Source organism: Neltuma alba, unplaced genomic scaffold (assembly GCF_004799145.2).
Source record: "Neltuma alba isolate B1F8T4 unplaced genomic scaffold, ASM479914v2 tig00006042_pilon, whole genome shotgun sequence".
Classification (NCBI taxonomy): Eukaryota; Viridiplantae; Streptophyta; class Magnoliopsida; order Fabales; family Fabaceae; genus Neltuma; species Neltuma alba.
Window position 1 is genome coordinate 131,899 of NW_021634329.1, and position 20,290 is coordinate 152,188.

At 33.2% G+C, this 20,290-nt stretch overlaps 2 protein-coding genes across 2 annotated transcripts; both read left to right on the forward strand.

The window, feature by feature from the left end:
* The first annotated feature begins 9,346 nt into the window (after window positions 1-9,346).
* On the forward strand, window positions 9,347-9,822 carry LOC114749431 (disease resistance protein RLM3-like). The gene is made up of 2 exons (XM_028937934.1): window positions 9,347-9,714; window positions 9,816-9,822. Exons 1-2 carry the CDS (start codon window positions 9,347-9,349, stop codon window positions 9,820-9,822), a joined length of 375 nt encoding a protein of 124 aa, XP_028793767.1.
* Window positions 9,745-16,297, forward strand: LOC114749418 (uncharacterized). The gene is made up of 5 exons (XM_028937921.1): window positions 9,745-9,852; window positions 13,556-13,828; window positions 14,351-14,833; window positions 15,343-15,956; window positions 16,047-16,297. Exons 1-5 carry the CDS (start codon window positions 9,835-9,837, stop codon window positions 16,132-16,134), a joined length of 1,476 nt encoding a protein of 491 aa, XP_028793754.1. The 5' UTR covers window positions 9,745-9,834; the 3' UTR covers window positions 16,135-16,297.
* Window positions 16,298-20,290: the final 3,993 nt, after the last annotated feature.

The following is a 20,290-nucleotide window of genomic DNA, read 5'->3' on the forward strand; positions in this document are numbered from 1 at the left end:
ATCTTCATAGTAAACAAATTAACTTTTCCTTTTGCAGATACCAAGATGGATTTATTGAAAGTATCGTTGAAGATGCATATGCTAGGCTACCTCCTAAGCGCTACCATAACGTTGATTACATCGTCGGACTTGAGCCTTGCATAGAAGAAGTCATGTCACTTTTGAATGAGTCTGATAATAGTGTTTCTATGTTGGGGATTCATGGAGCTGGTGGAATTGGCAAAACAACCCTTGCAAAAGCCATCTATAACTCAATCTTCTTCTATTTTGAAGGTGCTTGTTTTTTATTTGATGTCAGAGAAGTGTCAAAGAAATATCAGGGTGTTGTCCGCCTTCAACGAACACTTCTATCAGAAGTTCTTGAGGAAAAGAAGATGAAGTTGGGTAGTGTTGATGAAGGAATATCAAAAATAAAGCATAGACTCTCTCACAAAAAGATTTTGTTGATTCTTGATGACGTTGAAGAAGTTGAGCAGTTAGAACAACTTGCAGGAGGGGCTGATTGGTTTGGTTGTGGAAGCAAGATCATCATAACAACAAGAAACAAGCAATTGCTAGTTGCACACGATCTTAAAAAAACATATGAAATGAAACAGCTGAATGAGCATGACTCTCTTAAACTGTTTTGTTGGCATGGCTTTCGAATGAGCCACCCTCCAAAAAGCTACAAAAGTATGTCAATTGGTGTTACAGATTATGTACGTGGCATTCCTTTGGCCTTAAAATTGATAGGCTCCAATTTGAGACATAGAAAATTAGCGGAATGGAGATATACACTACAACAATATAACCAAATCACTGGAAGAACAATACATGAGATATTGAAAATAAGCTATGATTGCTTACAAGAGGGTGCTAAGCGTATTTTTCTGGACATTGCTTGTTTCTTTAAAGAGGAGAATTTGGAATATGTTGAAGACATACTAGGAGCTTGTTATTATGGGACAAGGTTTTATATTGAAGTTCTTGTTGATAAATCTCTAATAACTGTTGCTGATAATGGTCGCTTGCACATGCATGATCTAATACAACAAATGGCTAGAGAGATTGTTAAGCAAGAGGCACCCTCCAGTCTTGGTAAACGTAGCAGGTTATGGTATTACAAAGATGTGCTTAATGTGCTGCAAAATAATTTAGTAAGAGAAAAAAGGTTATCTATTTCCTTACGTACATTAAATTGTATAAATTTGAAAAATTATCTAACAATGTCACTTTTTTGAACTTGTGTTATAGGGAGGAAATGATATTGAAGGGATAATCCTTGATCCACCTAAACAAGAAGAAGTGATATGGAATGGTTTGGCCTTTCAGAAGATGAAAAATCTTCAATTTCTCATTGTTCGAAATACCCAATTCTTAACAAGTCCCAAGTATCTTCCTAATAGTTTGATATTGCTTGATTGGGAGAGATATCCTTCTATGACTTTACCACCAGATTTTTCTCCTCCAAAACTAGTTTGCTTCAAGTTATATAGAAGTCTTTTCAAATTGGAAGAGCCATTCCAGGTACATTTTTTTCACTCTTTTTTTTTTTTTTTTTACTTCTTTCTATCTTTTTTCTTTGATCAAATTTCTGGAGCCATAATGTTCTTCTAAGAATCAAGAATAAATAACTTTAACTCTCATTGTATTTTTTGTTATTATCTATATATAGACTTGCTCACCTATTTCGGATTTCAGAGATTCAATATAAGATAAGATAAACCAAAGAGATGCTAAAATATTCTATTCAAAATATAATATTTATTGATAGTTGCTGTTAATTAAATAACCTTATATTTTTGTTTTTGCAGAAGTATGAATATGTGACATATATGAATTTCTCGCAATGTGAATTCTTGAGAGAAGTGCCTGATATGTCTCATTTTCGAAATTTAAAAACATTGAGCTTTCGCGAATGTTGCAATCTGATCAAAGTTCATGATTCTGTGGGATCTCTTCATAAGCTAATACTATTAGATGTTGGTGAATGTACCAAACTTAAAAGCTTTCCATGTGAAATCAACATGCCATGTCTTGAAGATCTCACTCTTTCTGGCTGCAAGAGTCTTAACTACTTGCCACGTATCGTCGGAAAGATGGATGCACTTACCGGTATTTCTGCAGATAGGACTGCTATTAAAGAGCTCCCACCTTCCATTGGAAATCTTTCAGGGCTTGATACTTTGTTTATACACTCTTGCAAAAGTCTTAGGGAGCTTCCGACCAGCTTATTGATGTTGCAAAATCTTAGCACACTTTTGTTGGGAGGCATTCAACCTCGTGGTAGAAAATCTTTAAAGAAACTAATGCAAGAGAGTCAACCATTGACTAGTTGCGCAAACATGGAGTTCCTGGGACTTGGAAACTGTGGCTTGTTGGATGAAGATGTTTACCTTACTCTAAAATGTTTTCAGAATGTGCATCACTTGGATCTATCAAGAAATGATTTTGTGTCAATTCCTGACTGTATTAAAGAGTGTGCTAATTTGAGGGTACTAGAAATACATAATTGCAAGAGGCTAAGAGACATACCAGAGTTGCCATCAGGGTTGAATGACATAAGGGCAGAGAATTGCACATCACTAACAACTGAGTCAGTAGGCCGTTTATGGTCTCAGGTTTTTCTCATGCCTTTGATAATTTTCATTTGTCATGATCCTGGGCTTTATAGCTATGGCAAGGATAAACTTCTAAAAATCATGTCATAATTAGAACGTTTCAGCATTCGGTAATGTTTAATAATTTTTATTCATCTAAAGACATAGAAAGATAGGAAGATCATATTAAAAACATTCCAATGAATGGGAGATTAAGTTATTTGATATCTATAATTATAAATAATTACTCCTTCAGTTATAAATGTAGGAACTAGTTAGGGATTTATGGTTCTGAACGTAAGATTTAATCTATTTTATCTCTTATATCTATTAATTTTTCTGATACTAATTTGTTTAACTTTATAAACTGATATATAATCTAACGTTATCATGTCAATTTTGTTGGAATTAGGTAATTTATTGAGCTTCCTTAATCTCCTCAATTAACTAAGTAGTTCTTACATTAAAGACCAGATGAGTAAATTGGAAGTATTCTTTTATGTGTAGTTCTCGAATCTGAAAACACCTTTGGTCTCTATTGTTTTGATAAATCAGGCTAAAATCTTCTTTTGCAAAGGAGTTGGTATGCCGGCAACAACATTTCCTGATTGGATTGATTATTGCTGTAAAGGAGGCACATTGTCTCTTCGTGTTCATGGGAAAACTTTCCCCCGTCTTGTTGTTGCAATTGAATCAGGGAAAACAAAGACAAGAAAGAGTATTCCCTTCCAAGTTTTTATGAGAATCAATGGTCGTCAAATGTCATGGATAGAAGGTGATGTTCCTTATGTGCCTGATGCAAGTAAAGAAGGTCGTGTGTTGCTCTTTTTCGGTAAGCCAGGCCATGTGTTCTTATTTGATATACTTCAGAATTTTCATGAAGAAGAAATGAAGGGGCTTAATAAGTTTCTAGAATCAGATTGGAACGACGTGGACATACACGTAATGTTTGGGTCATATATTTCCATAATCAAGTGTGGAGTTTATGTTGATAAGCAGCAAATAAGTATGGAGAATATTTGCTTTGTGTCTCCTAGGGAGTTCATGAATACTTCAAGGACTTCACTGAAACGAAAAGCCATAGCTTCTTCTCTTGGTGAATCAGCCAAGAAGCTCTTGAGACATTTCAAGGCTGCTAATAAAAGAAAGCTCAATGACAAAGGGACACATTAAAGTGAGTTTCTACTTTCTTCTACTAATTGTCATTTCAATTTTGTGCTTATCATTCGTTTTGTTCCCTTGCATGTATTGCAGGAGAAGAAAACGACACCAAGTTTCTTGGTACATGATGTCTTACCCAATGGGCGAGCATTTTTGGAAACTTCTTTACTACTAGATGTTGGTTAACAAATGGTCTGTTTTTGTAAACATGGTTGTTGATTTCAATGTCATTGTGTATTGGTAATTTATGTTTATGACGAAAAATAGTACCATATATAAATACTTATATCTAATGTTTCATTTCTCAACATCATATATTCTAAAAAGGGAAAATTGCAAATGAAGACCCCTAATATGTAAAATTACAATTTGGGACCCTCAACTTGAAAATAACAAATAAGGACCCGATTCCACTTTTGCAAATATCAAATTGTATTAAAATGTTTGAAATACCCCTCAGCTGAATGACAAGTTGACTATGAAAAATAACAAGTTCATTTTAGCGAAGGACAATTTCAGTAGACCAAATCACAACTTGGCTGAGGGTATGACAAATGATAAGTTGACTACGAGAAATGACAAGTTCACTTTAGCGAATGGCAACTACAGTAAACCAAATCACAATTTAGCTGAAGGACATTTCAGACATTTCACCCACATTTCATATTTGCAAAAGTGGGACTGAGTCCTTATTTGCTATTCTCCAAATTCAGAGTCCCAAATCACAATTTTACATATTAAGGGGCCTTTATTTGCAATTTTTCCATCTAGAAACTTGGTATAATTGTTTAAATTTGCTATGATTTTCATATTAGGAAGCCTCTACCATGGATAATAAGCTAGTTCTTGAGTGAGAATACTTGGTGATCTAGAAAAAAGCTACCCACTGAAGGTCTGACCAACAAGGCCACCAAGAAATTTGGCAGCCCCATCCCCCCCCCCCCAAAATAATCTTTTGGGATTTTAGACTAGTCCCCACAATAAAATAGTTGCCAATTTGTTGAAAGCTTTACAAACCCATATAATTGTCAAGGGGAAAATTAGAGAAAAGACTTTAGAGAAAATCATTATATCTATTGAAAAGCATCATACAAATTATAATTATTTAAAAATACTAATCGCTAAAATGTAAATTTTAAAACACTAAATTCACTCTCGCCAATTTTCCTCCATGACCTCCTACCTTCAATTTTTTTAAATAAAAGATGAAACTGATGAAGCCGAAACCGCATTTCGATCTCTTTGCTTCTGCACAATCATGAACATCCAAATATATATGGAAGATAACAGAAGTAAACATTAGATAAAGTTAATTGACATCTTATATCTAATGCTAAATCCAATCTTTCAACTAGTTCTTATATTAAGAACTGAAAATAGTAGTACTTTTTCTTCAATCTCCCAGCCTAATTTTCAGTTATATATATTATAGTAAGCTATACTACATGCAGATCATTAGTAACATGGCTAGCTAGCTCTTTACAAATTGTGCAAAGATGCATAATATAACATATTATTATATTACTCCTCTGTGGAATCCCCCTTATAAAAATGGCTCAGCCAAACTAGTTGTTGTCCTTTTTATTCTGAGACATTGAACGTTGCTTATTATCTTAGGCAATTATATTCTGGAAGACATCGTAAATGGCACGTCTTTTTATTTGGAATTGACGTAACTGTGTGTGTGTGTGTCTATATATATATATATATAAGAGATAGGCACTGGATGTGGAAGAATGCGATCCCTTTTGAGTGGGAAATGAAATGCGAAAGGGAATAATATATTATTAGAATATTTGCTTCTGCACATATGTTTATATGAGATCCGTCCCTCCTTTTTAAATAGCATGTCTTTTCACTCCTAGCTATAACTTGTTAGAATCATTTGTTTTTTATATGTTTAAGGGGATAAGATGGATCCAGTACCCCGAAATATTTTCTCGGATACATTCAGTACTTTTAAGTATTTTGTGGTCCATTCAGTACCCCGAAATATATTTTTCAGGTGTCTCGCTACTTGCAATATTTTTTGATGTATCTAGCATCTCAAAATATTTTTTTAGTTACATCTAGTACCCAAAAAATTTTTTTGGTGCATCAAGCACCAAGACAAAAAAAAAGCTTCATGATAATAGATGCATCACAAAATAGTTCGAAGTACTGAATGCAGCTAATATAATACTTCAGCGACTGAATACACTTTAACTTTATGTTTAAGTGGACTTGAATTAATATGGAAGCACCCATACATTTGAAGCAGTTAAGCATTTTGTTTTCTTTTTTTTTTAAAAAAAAAAACCAGCAGTGGAGCATCTTTTGCGTGCAATAGTTCAACTCAACGAGCATCCTTGCTGTTGAATTACATGTATGTAAAAAACTTGTAAATTAAACATAGATACGTTTGAGTGTTTAATCTTACTCTTAATTCATAATTATTTTAACCAATTTTTTGTTTGTTTTCAAAATTATTTTTTGTACATAGATTTTAAATAATTCAAAATAATTCAACAATTGAAAATATGTAACATGATATTGACGTCTTTCCCAAAATTGATGGAGAAGGAGAATAAAAAACTAATTAATGAGAGTTTTTTGAAAGAAGTTTTTTCCTTTGAAATCTCCACATTTTACAAAAGAAACAGTTGAAGAGAAAAATATGTGACTCGCACGTATTATTTTCTCTCCAATTTTCTTTCCCTCTCACTTTTTTCTACTTATCCAAGGAGGGGAAGATATAATTTTCCCTCATGCTAACTCAAGCACATTGGTAATGCAATTTCAGATTATACGTATCCTTTCAAGCAATTACCTCTTCACAGGTACTTCAAAAATATTCTCTTCTCCGTCTTCATACGTTGATCATTGTTTCGCTTCAAAAATTTAGAAAAGCATTGTAATAATGGGAATATGATTCTCTAGCTGACTGGATTGACGTAACTGAGACATGCAAAAAGGAATAATATATGCATCGATTTAATTTGTCACATCCTCCACACTGATGTGGGAAAATTAAAATTAAATATTCTATCCCATCATCGTTATAAAACATTTTAAACATCACACCGAAATTAAAAAAAAAAGAAGTAGTTAAATTATTAATTTTTTTTGACAATGACTAAAAATTTCACATTTATCCTTATTTAAAATTAGAAATCATGTATTGAGAAGCTATAGAAAATTTGAATTGAATATTAAATAGGGAAATTTTTTGTATGCAAAAATAGGGATAAAATGTAAATAATATTTTACATGATGATTTATAATACTAGGAGTCATCTATTCGTTTCAAAGTGTGCCTCATAACAAAGAATCGAAAGTGTGTTTTATTATAGGGATTACATATTAGTAAAATATAAAAATTTTATAACAAATTTTACCGAATATAAATTAAAGACTACTTCACGAACTATAAATAATAGGGAAACTTATTTTACATGTACCCAAACTTTTTTTTATCAATCTTTTATTTTTTACATGTAATTTTCTTTTTGTAGTTACATCATTTAATTTTTGCTCTATTAGCATAGCTTGCTTTATTAATATAATTAGCTTTTGTATAGGTGTTCACGGTGCTCATCGAAGAACAAAGTTAAAGATTTAATTAAAAAAAGCATATAAGTGCCAAATTAAAAATTGAGAAAAAGTATGTGTATTCTCAAGATAGTTTTCCCTAAATAATATGGCTGATTTATTTTTCAATTTTTTTATGCTACACAAAACATATTTTATATGGATAAAATTACTTTAAGAGATACTCATACTGTTTTAATATCGATCTTACCTCTTGCTTTTATTATTCGTAAAGAATTTAATTAATGGTAATTATCTTGGAGCCGCTCATCGTGCCGTCATTTCTTTTTGCCTTTTTTTTTAAGACATAGGTATCCTCTTATCAGATGTAACTTTATTTAAGATATTATCGGGTACTAAATATAAGTACTTATACCAATAAGAATTCAAACCTTAGTTTACCATGTTATGGGGGATTAGACTTTTTTGCTAGACCTGATCCCATTGATAGGTCCTTTCGACATAACCAAATAAAGCAATGTGGCTTTTTCCTTGTATTTTCAGGAAAATCCAAAAAAAGAAAAAAGAAAAAACACCTGCGGTAAAGCATTTTTTTTATGTACTACGAATTTCACTTTGATATGTTCAATAATTGAAAGTATTCGGTTCCAAAAAGACAAATAACTTGGGACTAGACGCAAAAACTAAAATTAATTAGAAAAAAAAATATAATTAGGTCTCAAAATATCAATTTAAGCTATATGTAAGTTTCAATTTGCAATTGAAACTTTAGCAACATATTTTTTAAAAATTATTTATAAACATATTTTATTAAAAAAAAAGAGCAACATTATGTATTTTTAAACATTATCTTAATTTATACTACCTCTGGTCTTTAATATGAAAACTAATTTGACTTTTTATTTGGTCCTAAATATAAGATCCCAATCAACTTTGTCTCTCATATTTATCTATTTTTTTAAGGTAGTTCTTGTAGTATTTGTATATATTAAATATTTCATCAAATGACACTTTATTAATAAGGATATTTTAGGAAAGATAACAACTATTTATTGTTAATAACTAACTTAACTAATTTTGTTAATCTACCTAAGTTAGTTAACTAGCTCTTATATTAAGAACCAGATATAATAGTATGTATTATTATAAAAGCTAAAGGAAAAAAAATGAGCAACATGATGATAAGAGCAAAAAAAGAGATGTAAAAAAAGAGGGTGGGGTCTCATTCATATACAAGTATGCAAAATATATATATAGTCTTTTATAACCTTTCAAACAAATTGAGATTGACAATAAGATGAAGAAAATGAACTTACATATTTTCATAATACATATAATAAAAGATTCCCAAGAAAAAGTCGATTTTAGAGACTGTGATTTCGTGGGTAAAATTCTAAATATCCTTTCATATATGGAAATCCACGTCATAATGATACCTATAGCAGTATGAAGCTGTTAAGCAGTTAATATTGTTCCGGTAATTAAGAAAAGGAAAAGAAAAAGAAAAGGCAGTTAATAGTGCTGGCTTATTGCTTTCTTTCCATCTTTATTTTTTCCTTTGTGGTTCAAACTTATTCCTTTCTTTTTGAATTTGAATTTTTGTTTTAATATTGTCCGGCCAATCCATTTTCACGATTAACGGGTGAGATAATTATTGAATTTTTGTTTAGAAAATTATTTATGATAAATATTACAAGCACTTATTGTAACACACACATAATATATTTCTTTTTTTCCAGGAATACGGCCTCACACACTATGCAACTTGGTCCGCCGTGGATTACTGAGTCCTCAAGATGAATGAAAATAAAACAAAAACAAACTGGAAGAAGACCGGAAAAAAAGGATCCATCATCTGCACCATCATTATTTTTTTGGGTCAACAGTTGCTTCCAGAAATACAAAAGTCAAACAAAAACAAGGTACCAACGTCTTCCCATTTGGATCCATTTAATAAATATATACACACACACACATTTATATGAAAGCACAATCCACGTTAACTCTATAAGTTTCTCTCTCGTTTGAGTTTTCAAATCTCAACACCTAACTTCAAGTCTGCGATTATTGCAGCCATGGCGATTCAAGTGGCTTCACCATCATCCCATAGCTTCACCAGCGAAGCTAAGTATCGATATGATGTTTTCCTGAGTTTCAGAGGTGAAGAAACTCGCCACATCTTCACTGCACCTCTCTACGATGCATTGCACCGTAAGGGAATCAACGCCTTCATTGATGACAAGAAGCTTGGAAAAGGGGAAAAGATCTCACCTACGCTTCTTAAGGCCATTGAGAGATCCAGGATTTCCATTATTGTGTTCTCTAAGAACTATGCTACTTCCACTTGGTGCCTGGAGGAACTTGCTCACATCGTTTGGTGTAAGGAGGAAAAGAACCAGCTGGTTATGCCCATCTTTTACAAGGTAGATCCGATGGATGTTCAGTATCAGAGAAACAGCTTTGAGGAAGCCATGGCTGTTCTTGAAGAAAGATTCAGAGATGACACGGAGAAAGTTAGAAAATGGAGATCTGCTTTGTTTGAAGCTGCTAGCTTGTCATCAGCATGGCTTTTCAAAGATGGGTATGTTTTCTTATACTATTTTCTGAAAGGCATCTACTGAGCAAATTTTGAAACAATTAATTAGTGGTTGGAGGGTCTGGGGAGGGATAGATGTACATAGTCTTACACTCACAAGGGGAGAGGTTATTTTCAGGATTTAAACCCTTGACTTTCAAGTCATGAAGTTAACTTGTCCTTAATTTGTCGCTTTGAGGTTACTCCAAAAATTAACCGAATTAATGCAATATAGTGCACAATCCGGGTCGTATTCACTTTGAGGAGTCGAAAATGAAATTAAATCCTAATAAATAAATGCAAGTAACCTAAACTATAAAAAGGGATTTTTGATTTTGAAAAACTGTTAATTAAATACTTCGAATCAAATTGAAATTAAAATACGTTTTTTTATATAAAAGTGATTAAAATGAATGAAGATTAAATAAATGAAAATGAGACACACAAGTAACAATGATAATAATCAATCCTCCAATTCAACAACGCAGGCAATCCTCACTCCAAAAGATACAGGAGTTAAAACAATGAATTAAGAATTATAATCAAGCTTTTAATCCAACAACCGAGCCATCTCGAATTGCCACAAAATATTTTCCTAAAATCCTAACTTACTAACTGCAACCAGAATAGTAAAATGGGATTAAGGATGCTAAAAACCAATGCTTAATTAGAATTCTTAAATCCAAAAATAACAGAATTATAGCTAGCAAGAGACAATATGATCCAAAATTCCAAGCCACCTTAGAAAATCACAATATATTAACTCCAAAATCAATATGAATGTCATAACCACAACATCATAATTGAAATCAAAGCTATAAACAGCCCAATGTCAAATGCTAGACAATAATCTAGTCACAATAATCCCCAAATATAATCAGATTAAGCAATACAATTATCCCAACAATCAGAAAAAACTATCCTAAGACCTAGGAATTGTTAAACAATTATTGAGTAGGAAATTAAAGCAACTAAAACTCCCCTTTGATGATTTGAGCTCTTGTCATTATTGTTGAATTAGAGGATTTCAGAGCTCTAGCCACGTATAATTTCAGAATCTCCTTCAATCAGTTTCCTCCTACACTCGGCCATGGCAGTGAAGAAGACGGTGGTGATGATGATCCTGTTCACGATTCTGGTCTTGCCGTCAACTCGTGTTCTTCTTTCTTCTCTCAGCCGCCGTCCCAGCTCGTGTTGCCTCCTTCTCTGTTTTTCAGTTCACGTCACCCAGCTCTGTTTTACTACTAGGTCCCTCGCGTCGTTAATGGTCCCTGCCCTCAGCTCTGTCTCGTATGGCCTCCAGCTCGTTCAGCGTGTGTGTGTTGCTGCTGTTTGTATCGCTGCTGTCACTGGTCCCTTAGCTCGCTGGTCTTTTGCTCTGTTGACGCCGAGAAGGAGAAGAAGAAGAAGATGATGATGGATGGTGGAACAATGGTTGGGATTGGTGAGAATAAGAATGGAGAAGTGTGGGTGTGATTTCCGACGAGTCCCTCTGGTCCCTGTGTCGTTCACAACGTGGAGAGGAAGAAGATGCAGTTTTTTTTCCCGTAACTTCCTCACGCCGTCACTGTTCACTCCCTCTGGTTCTCCCCCTCGGTCTTTCTCCTGCGCTGCCAGCTCGTTCAGCGTCTTCCTCCGTGTGTTCCGCCTTTCGCCCTCCCTATTTGCGTGGCTCTGCTCACTGCCGCCCGCTCGTTCTGCTTCGTGTGTTGCTCTGTTTTTCCGCCGCCCCCAGCTAGTGTGTGTGTGTCTCCCCTGTTCAGCCTGTCTGTCTCCTCGGATGAAGAAGATGAATATTAGGTTGGGACAAAACGTTGCCTTATTATTATTTTTTTTAATTTAATTTTTTATTTTTTTATTTTTGAATCTTCCAAGAACCTGCAAACAAAATTCAAGGATAAAGTAGCATTAATTGTCCTCAAAAATCAATTAGTCACAATTAAACCAAAATATAACAATTTTGCCCCTAGAAAATAATAATTCAAAATAAAATATATTAAATCCATTAACAATCAATTAAGGCCAAAAAGACTAATTAAGTTGACAATACCCATAAAAAAGATATCAAAATATATAAAAATAATTGAGTTTGTCAAGTCACATGATAGCAATCTTACTGTTGCTTAAAGGCTCGCTCTCTTAGCACGCTATTGAAAATGTTTGAAATTTTGATGTGGCTTTTGCTTTTGCAGTTCAAAGGTGCTATGAAATGGTGGTTTTTACAGTATTTTTCTCATTAGGATAATTATGAATTGTGTTTAATATTCAAAATTTTTATTTTCAATTTAGAAGTTTAAATAGTTCTATAATTTGACTTTTTTGTTTTTGCATTATTACTCTTAGATTTACTTAAATGATATAATTCAAATAACAAATACTTATAAATTTTTAAAAAAATTAGACATATAGAGTGAATGGATTAAAATCGTAGAGAGCTAAAAGATCATAGAAATATAAAACAGAATATGTGGCGATAATTATCTTCATAGTAAACAAATTAACTTTTCCTTTTGCAGATACCAAGATGGATTTATTGAAAGTATCGTTGAAGATGCATATGCTAGGCTACCTCCTAAGCGCTACCATAACGTTGATTACATCGTCGGACTTGAGCCTTGTATAGAAGAAGTGATGTCACTTTTGGATGAAAGTGATGATCATAGAGTTTGTATGTTGGGAATTTATGGAATTGGTGGGATTGGCAAAACAACCCTAGCAAAAGCTGTCTATAATTCAATCTTCTACAATTTTGAAGGTGCTTGTTTTTTGTTTGATGTTCGAGAAATATCAAAGAAATATCAAGGTGTTGTTAGCCTTCAACGAACCCTACTATCAGAAATTCTAGTTGAAAACAAGACTAAGTTTTGTAGTGTTGACGAAGGAATATCAAAAATAAAACATAGGCTCTCTCGCAAAAAGATTCTATTGGTTCTTGATGACGTTGAAGAAGTTGAACAGTTAGAACAACTTGCAGGAGGATGTGATTGGTTTGGTTGTGGAAGCAAGATCATTATAACAACAAGAAACAAGCAATTACTAATTGCATGCAATATTACAAAGACATACGAAATGAAGGAGTTAAATGAGCGTTACTCTCTTGAGCTTTTTTGTTGGCATGCATTTCGAAAGAGCCAACCTCCAAAAGTATACAAAAATATGTCCATTGGTATTGCACATTATGTACGTGGCCTTCCTTTGGCTTTAAAGTTGATAGGCTCCAATTTGGCACACAAAGACTTAGAGGAATGGAGATATACATTGACACAATATTATAAAATCTCAAGAACAACAATATATGAGATATTGAAAGTAAGCTATGATTGCTTACAAGATGATGCTAAGCGTATTTTCTTGGACATTGCTTGTTTCTTTAAAAAGGAGACATTGGGATTGGTTGAAGACATACTAGGAGCTTGTTATTATGGGACAAGGTTTTATATTGAAGTTCTTGTTGATAAATCTTTGATAACTATTGCTGATAATGGTCTCTTGCTGATGCATGATCTAATACAACAAATGGGTAAAAAGATTGTTGAGCAAGAGGCACCCTCAAATCCTGGTAGACGTAGCAGGTTATGGTATTACAAAGACGTTCTTAATGTGCTGCGTAAAGATTTAGTAAGCATTGAAAATTTATCCATTTCCTTATGTACAATAAACTGTGCAAATTTGGCAAAAATCTAACTATATTACCTTTTGGAACTTGTAGGGAGAAAATGATATTGAAGGAATAATACTTGATCCGCCTGAACAAGAAGAAGTGAAGTGGAATGGTTTAGCCTTTGAGAAGATAGATAATCTTCGTATTCTCATTGTTCGAAATACCCAATTCTTAACAAGTCCCAAGTATCTTCCCAATAGTTTGATACTGCTTGATTGGGAGGGATATCCTTCTATGACTTTACCACCGGATTTTTCTCCTCCAAAACTAGTTTGCTTCAAGTTGTGTAGAAGTCTTTTCAAATTTGAAGAGCCATTCCAGGTATTTTATTCACTCTTTTCTTCTGTGATCAAATTTCTTGAGCCATAATGTTCTTCTGAGAATTCGAGGATAAATTACTTTTAACTCTCATTGAATTTTTAATTATCTTCTATAGAATCGTCAACTATTTCATAATCCGAAGGAGATTTTTCGAAGATTCAGTACGAATAAGATTAGATAAATCAAAGGGAGGCTAGCATATTCTGTTCAAAAGATAATATATTTCTTGACAACTGTTATTAATTAAATAATATTGGTTTTCTTTTGCAGAAGTTTGAATATGTGACACATATGAATTTCTCGTGGTGTGAATTTATAACAGAAGTGCCTGATATGTCTCCTTTTCAAAACTTAAAAACGTTAAGCTTTCGCGAATGTCGCAATTTGATCAAAGTTCATGATTCAGTGGGATTTCTTTGCAAGCTCATCAAATTAGATGTTCGTAAATGTACCCAACTTAAAAGCTTTCCAAGTGAAATCAACATGCCATCTCTTGAGATGCTCGTTCTCACTGATTGCAAGAGTCTTGCCTACTTCCCAAATATAGTTGGAAATATGGATGCACTTGGAAGTATTTTTGCAGATGGTAGCGCTATTAAAGAGCTTCCAAATAGCTTATTCACGCTACAAAATCTTAGCGTACTTCTGCTGGGAGGCCTTCGATCTCATGGTAGAAATTCCTTGAAGAAATTACTGCAAGAGAGCCAACCATTTATCAGTTGCAATAACATAGAGTGCTTGGATCTCGGAAACTGTGGCCTATGGGACGAAGATGTTTACCATACTCTGAAATGTTTTCAGAATCTGCAAAACGTGGATCTATCAGGAAATAATTTTGCATCACTTCCTGAGTGCATTAAAGAGTGTGATGATCTCATGACGCTCGAAATAAATAATTGTAAGAGACTAAGAGACATACCAGAGTTGCCATCGGGGTTGCGCCAGATAAAGGCAGAGAATTGCACAGCATTAACAACCGAGTCATTAAGCCGTTTGTGGTTTCAGGTTTTTCTCATTTTCCTTTTGATAGTTTTCATTTGTCATGTTGGATTTTAAAGCTTTTGCAGGTATAAACCACTAGAAATCATGTCATAATCAGAGCTTCTTATTAGTGTGGGTTAATAATGTTTCGGCATCTAACACCCTCATTATTTTCAAGTTGCATTTAACAACTTTGATTATATTTATGATGCATCCTGCGCCTTGATGTTATTATTATTATTTTTTTTGTGTTTTCATCACCCTAATCTTTTTCTTGTGTGCATCCAGCACCTTAAATCATAAATAAAATTAGGATATCAGATGCAACTAGAAAATAACATCAAACGTGTAGGATGCACCACAAAAATAACATTAATTAGGGTGCCAAATGTTACTTTAGCTCTTGATTTTTTTTTTTTGCCAGATACCCCTTGATATATCCTGTCTATGAATAATATAAATTTCAATTATTATTTTATATGTTATTCTCAAATCTGAAAAAGCCTCTCCGGTTTGGTGATTCGATAAATCAGGCAAAAACCTTCTTTACTATGCCAGCAACAACATTTCCTGATTGGTTCGACTATTCCTGTGAAGGAGACACATTGTCTCTTGGTGTTCGTGGGAAAACTTTCCCTGCTCTTGTCATTGCAATCGAATCGGGCAAAGCTAAGGCAAAAAGGAGTCTTCTCACCTTCCAAGTTTTTATCAGAACTAATGGCCGTAGAACGTCATGGACAAAAAATGATGCTCTTTATGCTCCTAGTCAACGTAGAGAATGTGATGCGTTGGTTTTTTTTGGTAAGGAAGGTCATGTGATTTCATTTGATTTACTTCAGAATTTTGATGAGGAGTTGGAGGAGCTTAATAAGTTTCTAGAATTGGGTTGGAATGATGTGGATATACAAGTTATGTGTGACTCGCCAAATATCTCCATAATTAAGAGTGGAGTTTATGTTGATAAGCAGCAAACAAGCATGGAGAATATTCGTTTTGTGTCTCCTCGGGCTTTCATGAATAATGCTTCAAGAGCTTCACTGAAACGAAAAGTCAGAACTTCCCCTCTTAATGAACCAGCCAAGAAGCTCTTGAGACATTTTAAGGCTAGTGATAAAGGAAAACTCGATAACACCAAGAAAGGGATCAAGTAAGCCTCTATTTTCTTCTGCTAGTTGTCGTTTATTTATTTCGAGGTTTTTGCTTATTATTAATTCTGTCTGCCTTGTATGTATTGTAGGAGAAGAAAACGACATCAAGTTTTTCGTTCGTGGTACAAGACGCTCTATCCAAGGGGCAACCATTTTTGGAGATTTCTTTACTATTAGCTCTCTATTTACTAAAAAAATTAGGAGCATAATTATACTTTAACCCTTTGAGAATGGAACGTCAGCCGATTGCCTCTACCCCCATTCCCCCAACACTTGTCGGTTTTTATTGCTCTTTTATGTAGTATCACTTGGTACTAAATATGAGTCATTTGAGCGTTTAGTAACACACATCAACATTTAATAGAGATAAAGGAGCAAACTTTATTTGGGATTGAGATATGCAGGCATTGGATTTGGAAGAATGTGATACCTTTTGAGTGGTAAATTAAATGCAAAAAAGGAATAATATATGCATCCATTGGGAAAATTAAATTAAAATTAAATATTCTATCCCATCGTTATTATAAAACATTTTTAGCCATTCTACTAGAATGAAAAAGAGGTAGTTAAATTATTAATTTTTTGAAGCCATAAAAAAATAAATTAAACATAAAATAGGAACAGTCTTTTTTTTTTTTGGCCAGCAGGGACAGTCTTTTTTAATACATAGATAAGGGATAAAATGAAATTAATATCTCAACTGATGCTTTATAATAAGAATCATCCTTTCCCCACTAAAATATGCCTTATAATAAAGATTAGGAATTATGTGTGTTTACATAACGAAATACAGATAATAGATATTAGTAAACTATATATTAAGCGCCAAACATGAGTTGGCTCAAAGGGTTATAAAAAATTGTAGTACTCCTTCGTTCCTTAATATAGGACTCAATTGTTGAGTTGGTTTTGGTCCTCAATATAAGACCCATTTCTCATATTTATCAATTTTCTCTAAATTACCCCTATGGATACTTCATTAACCATAATAAAGTAGAAGAGGGAGAGGGGGTATTTATAAGAAAGATGATTATGGTGTTTTAGGAAAAATGTGTCACATTTCTTATAATTAACTAACTTACCTAACTTCCTTAATCTAATCAAATTAGTTAAATGGGTCTTATATTAAGGACCGGAGGAGTACTTCATATCCTTAATATAATAGCTAATTAATTAATTTAAATAGATTAAGAAAATTAATTAGTTATCTACAATAAATATGTATTTTTTTCCTAAAATGTCACTGTTCATGTATGTGTATTACCTAGAGTTATTAATTGATGAAACATTTAACTTGTACAGCTATTATAAGGTTTATATTGAAAAAAATGCATAAACATTAAAAATAAGGTGTATTGGAGTTTTATATTTAGGATAAAATTGAATGTAAAACCATATGTTATATTAGCATATACATAACTCTATACAATAAGTATTACCGAATACAAAAACTATTCACAAACTATAAATAATATGGCATGATTTAATTTTCAAAACTTTTATATTTAAGGAAACATGTTTTATATGAATTTTTTTTTTTACTGTTTTCAGATCGAGCGTCCATCCTATCCATCTGGCAAAAAATCTGGGTCTTACTAGTTTTATTATTCTTTTTTGTTTTGGGCCAAACTCACTTTTATTATTTGTAAAGAATTTAATCAATCGCTATTGTCTTGGAGCCACTCATCGTGTCGGTGCTTTCGACATCATTCAAACAAAGCAGTGGGGCTTTTTATTTGTGTTTTGAGAAGAAAACCAGCGGTGAAGCTTTTTTTTTTTTTTTGGGTAATGCGTATTTTTCACTTTGATATGTTCAATAATTGAGAGAATCAAATCCAAAAAGAAACGCAAAGTAAAATTAGTTATAACTAACGATAGCTAAAATTAATAGGGGAACAAATGATAATTTGGTCTCAAAATATCAATTTAAGTTATTAAATTTCAATTGGCAACTGAGAATTTTTTTTTGGTAACGGTTTGTACTGATATTTTAAAATTATTTTTTGAAAAAAAATTGTATAGAATACCGACTTCTTAATATATAGTACTCCTCTGGTCCTTAATATAAGACCCAATTCTTGAGTTGGTTTTGGTCCTAAATATAAGACCCATTTATCATATTTTTTAATTTTCTCTAAATTACCCTTATGGATACTCCCCCAACTATAATCAAGTAGAAGAGGAAGAGGGGTATTAAAAAAGATGATTATGGTGTTTTAGGAAAAATGTGTCACTTTTCTTATAATTAACTAATTTACCTAACTTCTTTAATATAATCAAATTAGTTAAATGGGTCTTATATTAAAGACCGGAGAAGTAGGTATTATGAAAGCTAAAGAAAAATGTGAACGACGTCAATATGATAAGAGCAAAAGAGAAAGAAAAACACTTAAATCAAGTCCTTTATATATCTATTATGTGACATTCTCAAGTCAAATGTGATTATGTGTTCCATTTTTTAATGTGAATTTATATTAAATGATAATACTTCAAAGACAAGACACATGACAATTTGTGGTTGTAGAACTTAATATATAAACATATATATATATATATATAAAAGAAACTTGGTGTTGTCCAAAGAGAAATAAGAGAATTCTCATTATTTTACTAGTACATATAGTTTCTATATATTTATAACCTTTCAAACAAAAGAGTACAATAACATAAAGAAAATTCACTAACATATTTGCATAATATATATTAATAATAAAATGCTCCCAAGAAACAGTAGATTTTAGAGGTTATCTGATTTTAAGGGCAAAAATTCTAAAGATATATCCTCTCTTTCAAGGTTATAAAATCCACGTTGTAATGAAGCTATTAAACATATAAATATTTAATATCGCTGGTTATTCCTTTCTTTCATTCTTCCAATATATGGTCACAACACCAAGCTTACTGACAAACTTATGTTTTACATGCACTTTCATATATTTTTAGTGGATTTTTGTTATTATTATTGGTCCTTAATTGTATTATTTGAGTATAATATTCATATTAGAGTGTTTTAACTTGAATTAGTGCATAATAGAGGTAAATTTGTCATAACCTATCTTTCAATTTTTAATTGCAGGTTTTTTTGAAGAATTAAAAATAAAAAAAGAAAAAAATAGAAAGAAATATTTAAACAAAAAGTAAAAGGGGGTCAGATAGTAAAACGGTGCGTTTTACTGCCTGCCCTAAAATTCAAATCATCATCATCGTCTTCAGGAGAGGCACACGAGAGGGAGGACGGCGTGAGCAGAAAGTGAGAAGCAGAGGGTAGAAGAGAGGCGACAGCACGAGAAGACCGGGGGAGTGACGGCACAATCACAACCTCAGGCATTCTCTCCGTTCACCGCTCACATTCTTCTCCGTTGAATCTTCCTGGTGGCAGAGAGGACCAGTGACGGCAGAAGACAGAACGAAGGACCAGAGGATTGCGACAGAGGCAGACCAGAGGAGCTCGATCTGTTCTCCACCAATCTTCATCTCCGTTGAATCTTCCTGGTGGCAGAGAGATCGCGAAAGAGACGAGTTGAACAGAGGATGGCGTGAATGAACAGAGGATTAGAGGAGTCGACGGCGAGAGGTCCAGAGTGCGCGACAGGAGCCTTCAATCGTCCTTCATTCTCCATACTCGTCACTCTCGGCCAATTCCATCATCTCCCTTGAATCCAAATATTCGAATCCACCACCATCACCGTTAAAATCCATCTTCATCATTCCATTCCATTCAATCCAGCATCGTCTTTATCACCTCTCTCGGCCTCCTTCATATTTTACCTGAATCCGTCGCTTCACCTCAACTTGCATGGTTGCTTGGTGCTTCATACGAGTTGTATCTGCATCGGGTTCTATGAGTAGCTGAGTTCATTGCCTCTTGGAGAGGGAGCAGCGGCTGGAGTTCCAGAAGCCAATAGGGGGGTTAATTTAATTCAGTTCGTTTTCTCTTATCTAAATTTGGATTCTCTGTTTGTTTGTAGAATAGCGTTCTGTAATGTTAGAGACTGAGATTTCGATTGATTATGTAGCTTAAATGCTATGTTTTTGTATTCCTTTTGTGAATTTATTCATATTGTACTGTTTCGCATGTTATTATAGATGATATAATTGATTTGAGCTTCCTTTTAAGTGTCTTATTTGAGCATTATTCTTTTAGAGGAAGAGCTATTTGATTTAATCACAGTTGCATACTAAATGATTTTAAATAGCAACTTAAGAGGTGCTTACTAACTATAATAGTAGGAGTAATCACTAACTATAATTGCTAGACCCAAACGGTGTTTTGGGATATTTCATTAAGATTTAGTGCATTGTTTTTTAACTCTCAAAATATTTTGAACAATGA

Excerpts from the sequence above, each read along its gene's own strand:
- LOC114749431 (XM_028937934.1), top strand. The coding sequence starts at position 9,347 with ATGGCGATTCAAGTGGCTTCACCATCATCCCATAGCTTCACCAGCGAA.
- LOC114749418 (XM_028937921.1), top strand. Across the intron at positions 13,829-14,350 it reads AATTTGAAGAGCCATTCCAG|AGTCTTGCCTACTTCCCAAA; the intron begins GTATTTTATTCA and ends ACTGATTGCAAG. Across the intron at positions 14,834-15,342 it reads TAAGCCGTTTGTGGTTTCAG|GCAAAAACCTTCTTTACTAT; the intron begins GTTTTTCTCATT and ends TCGATAAATCAG.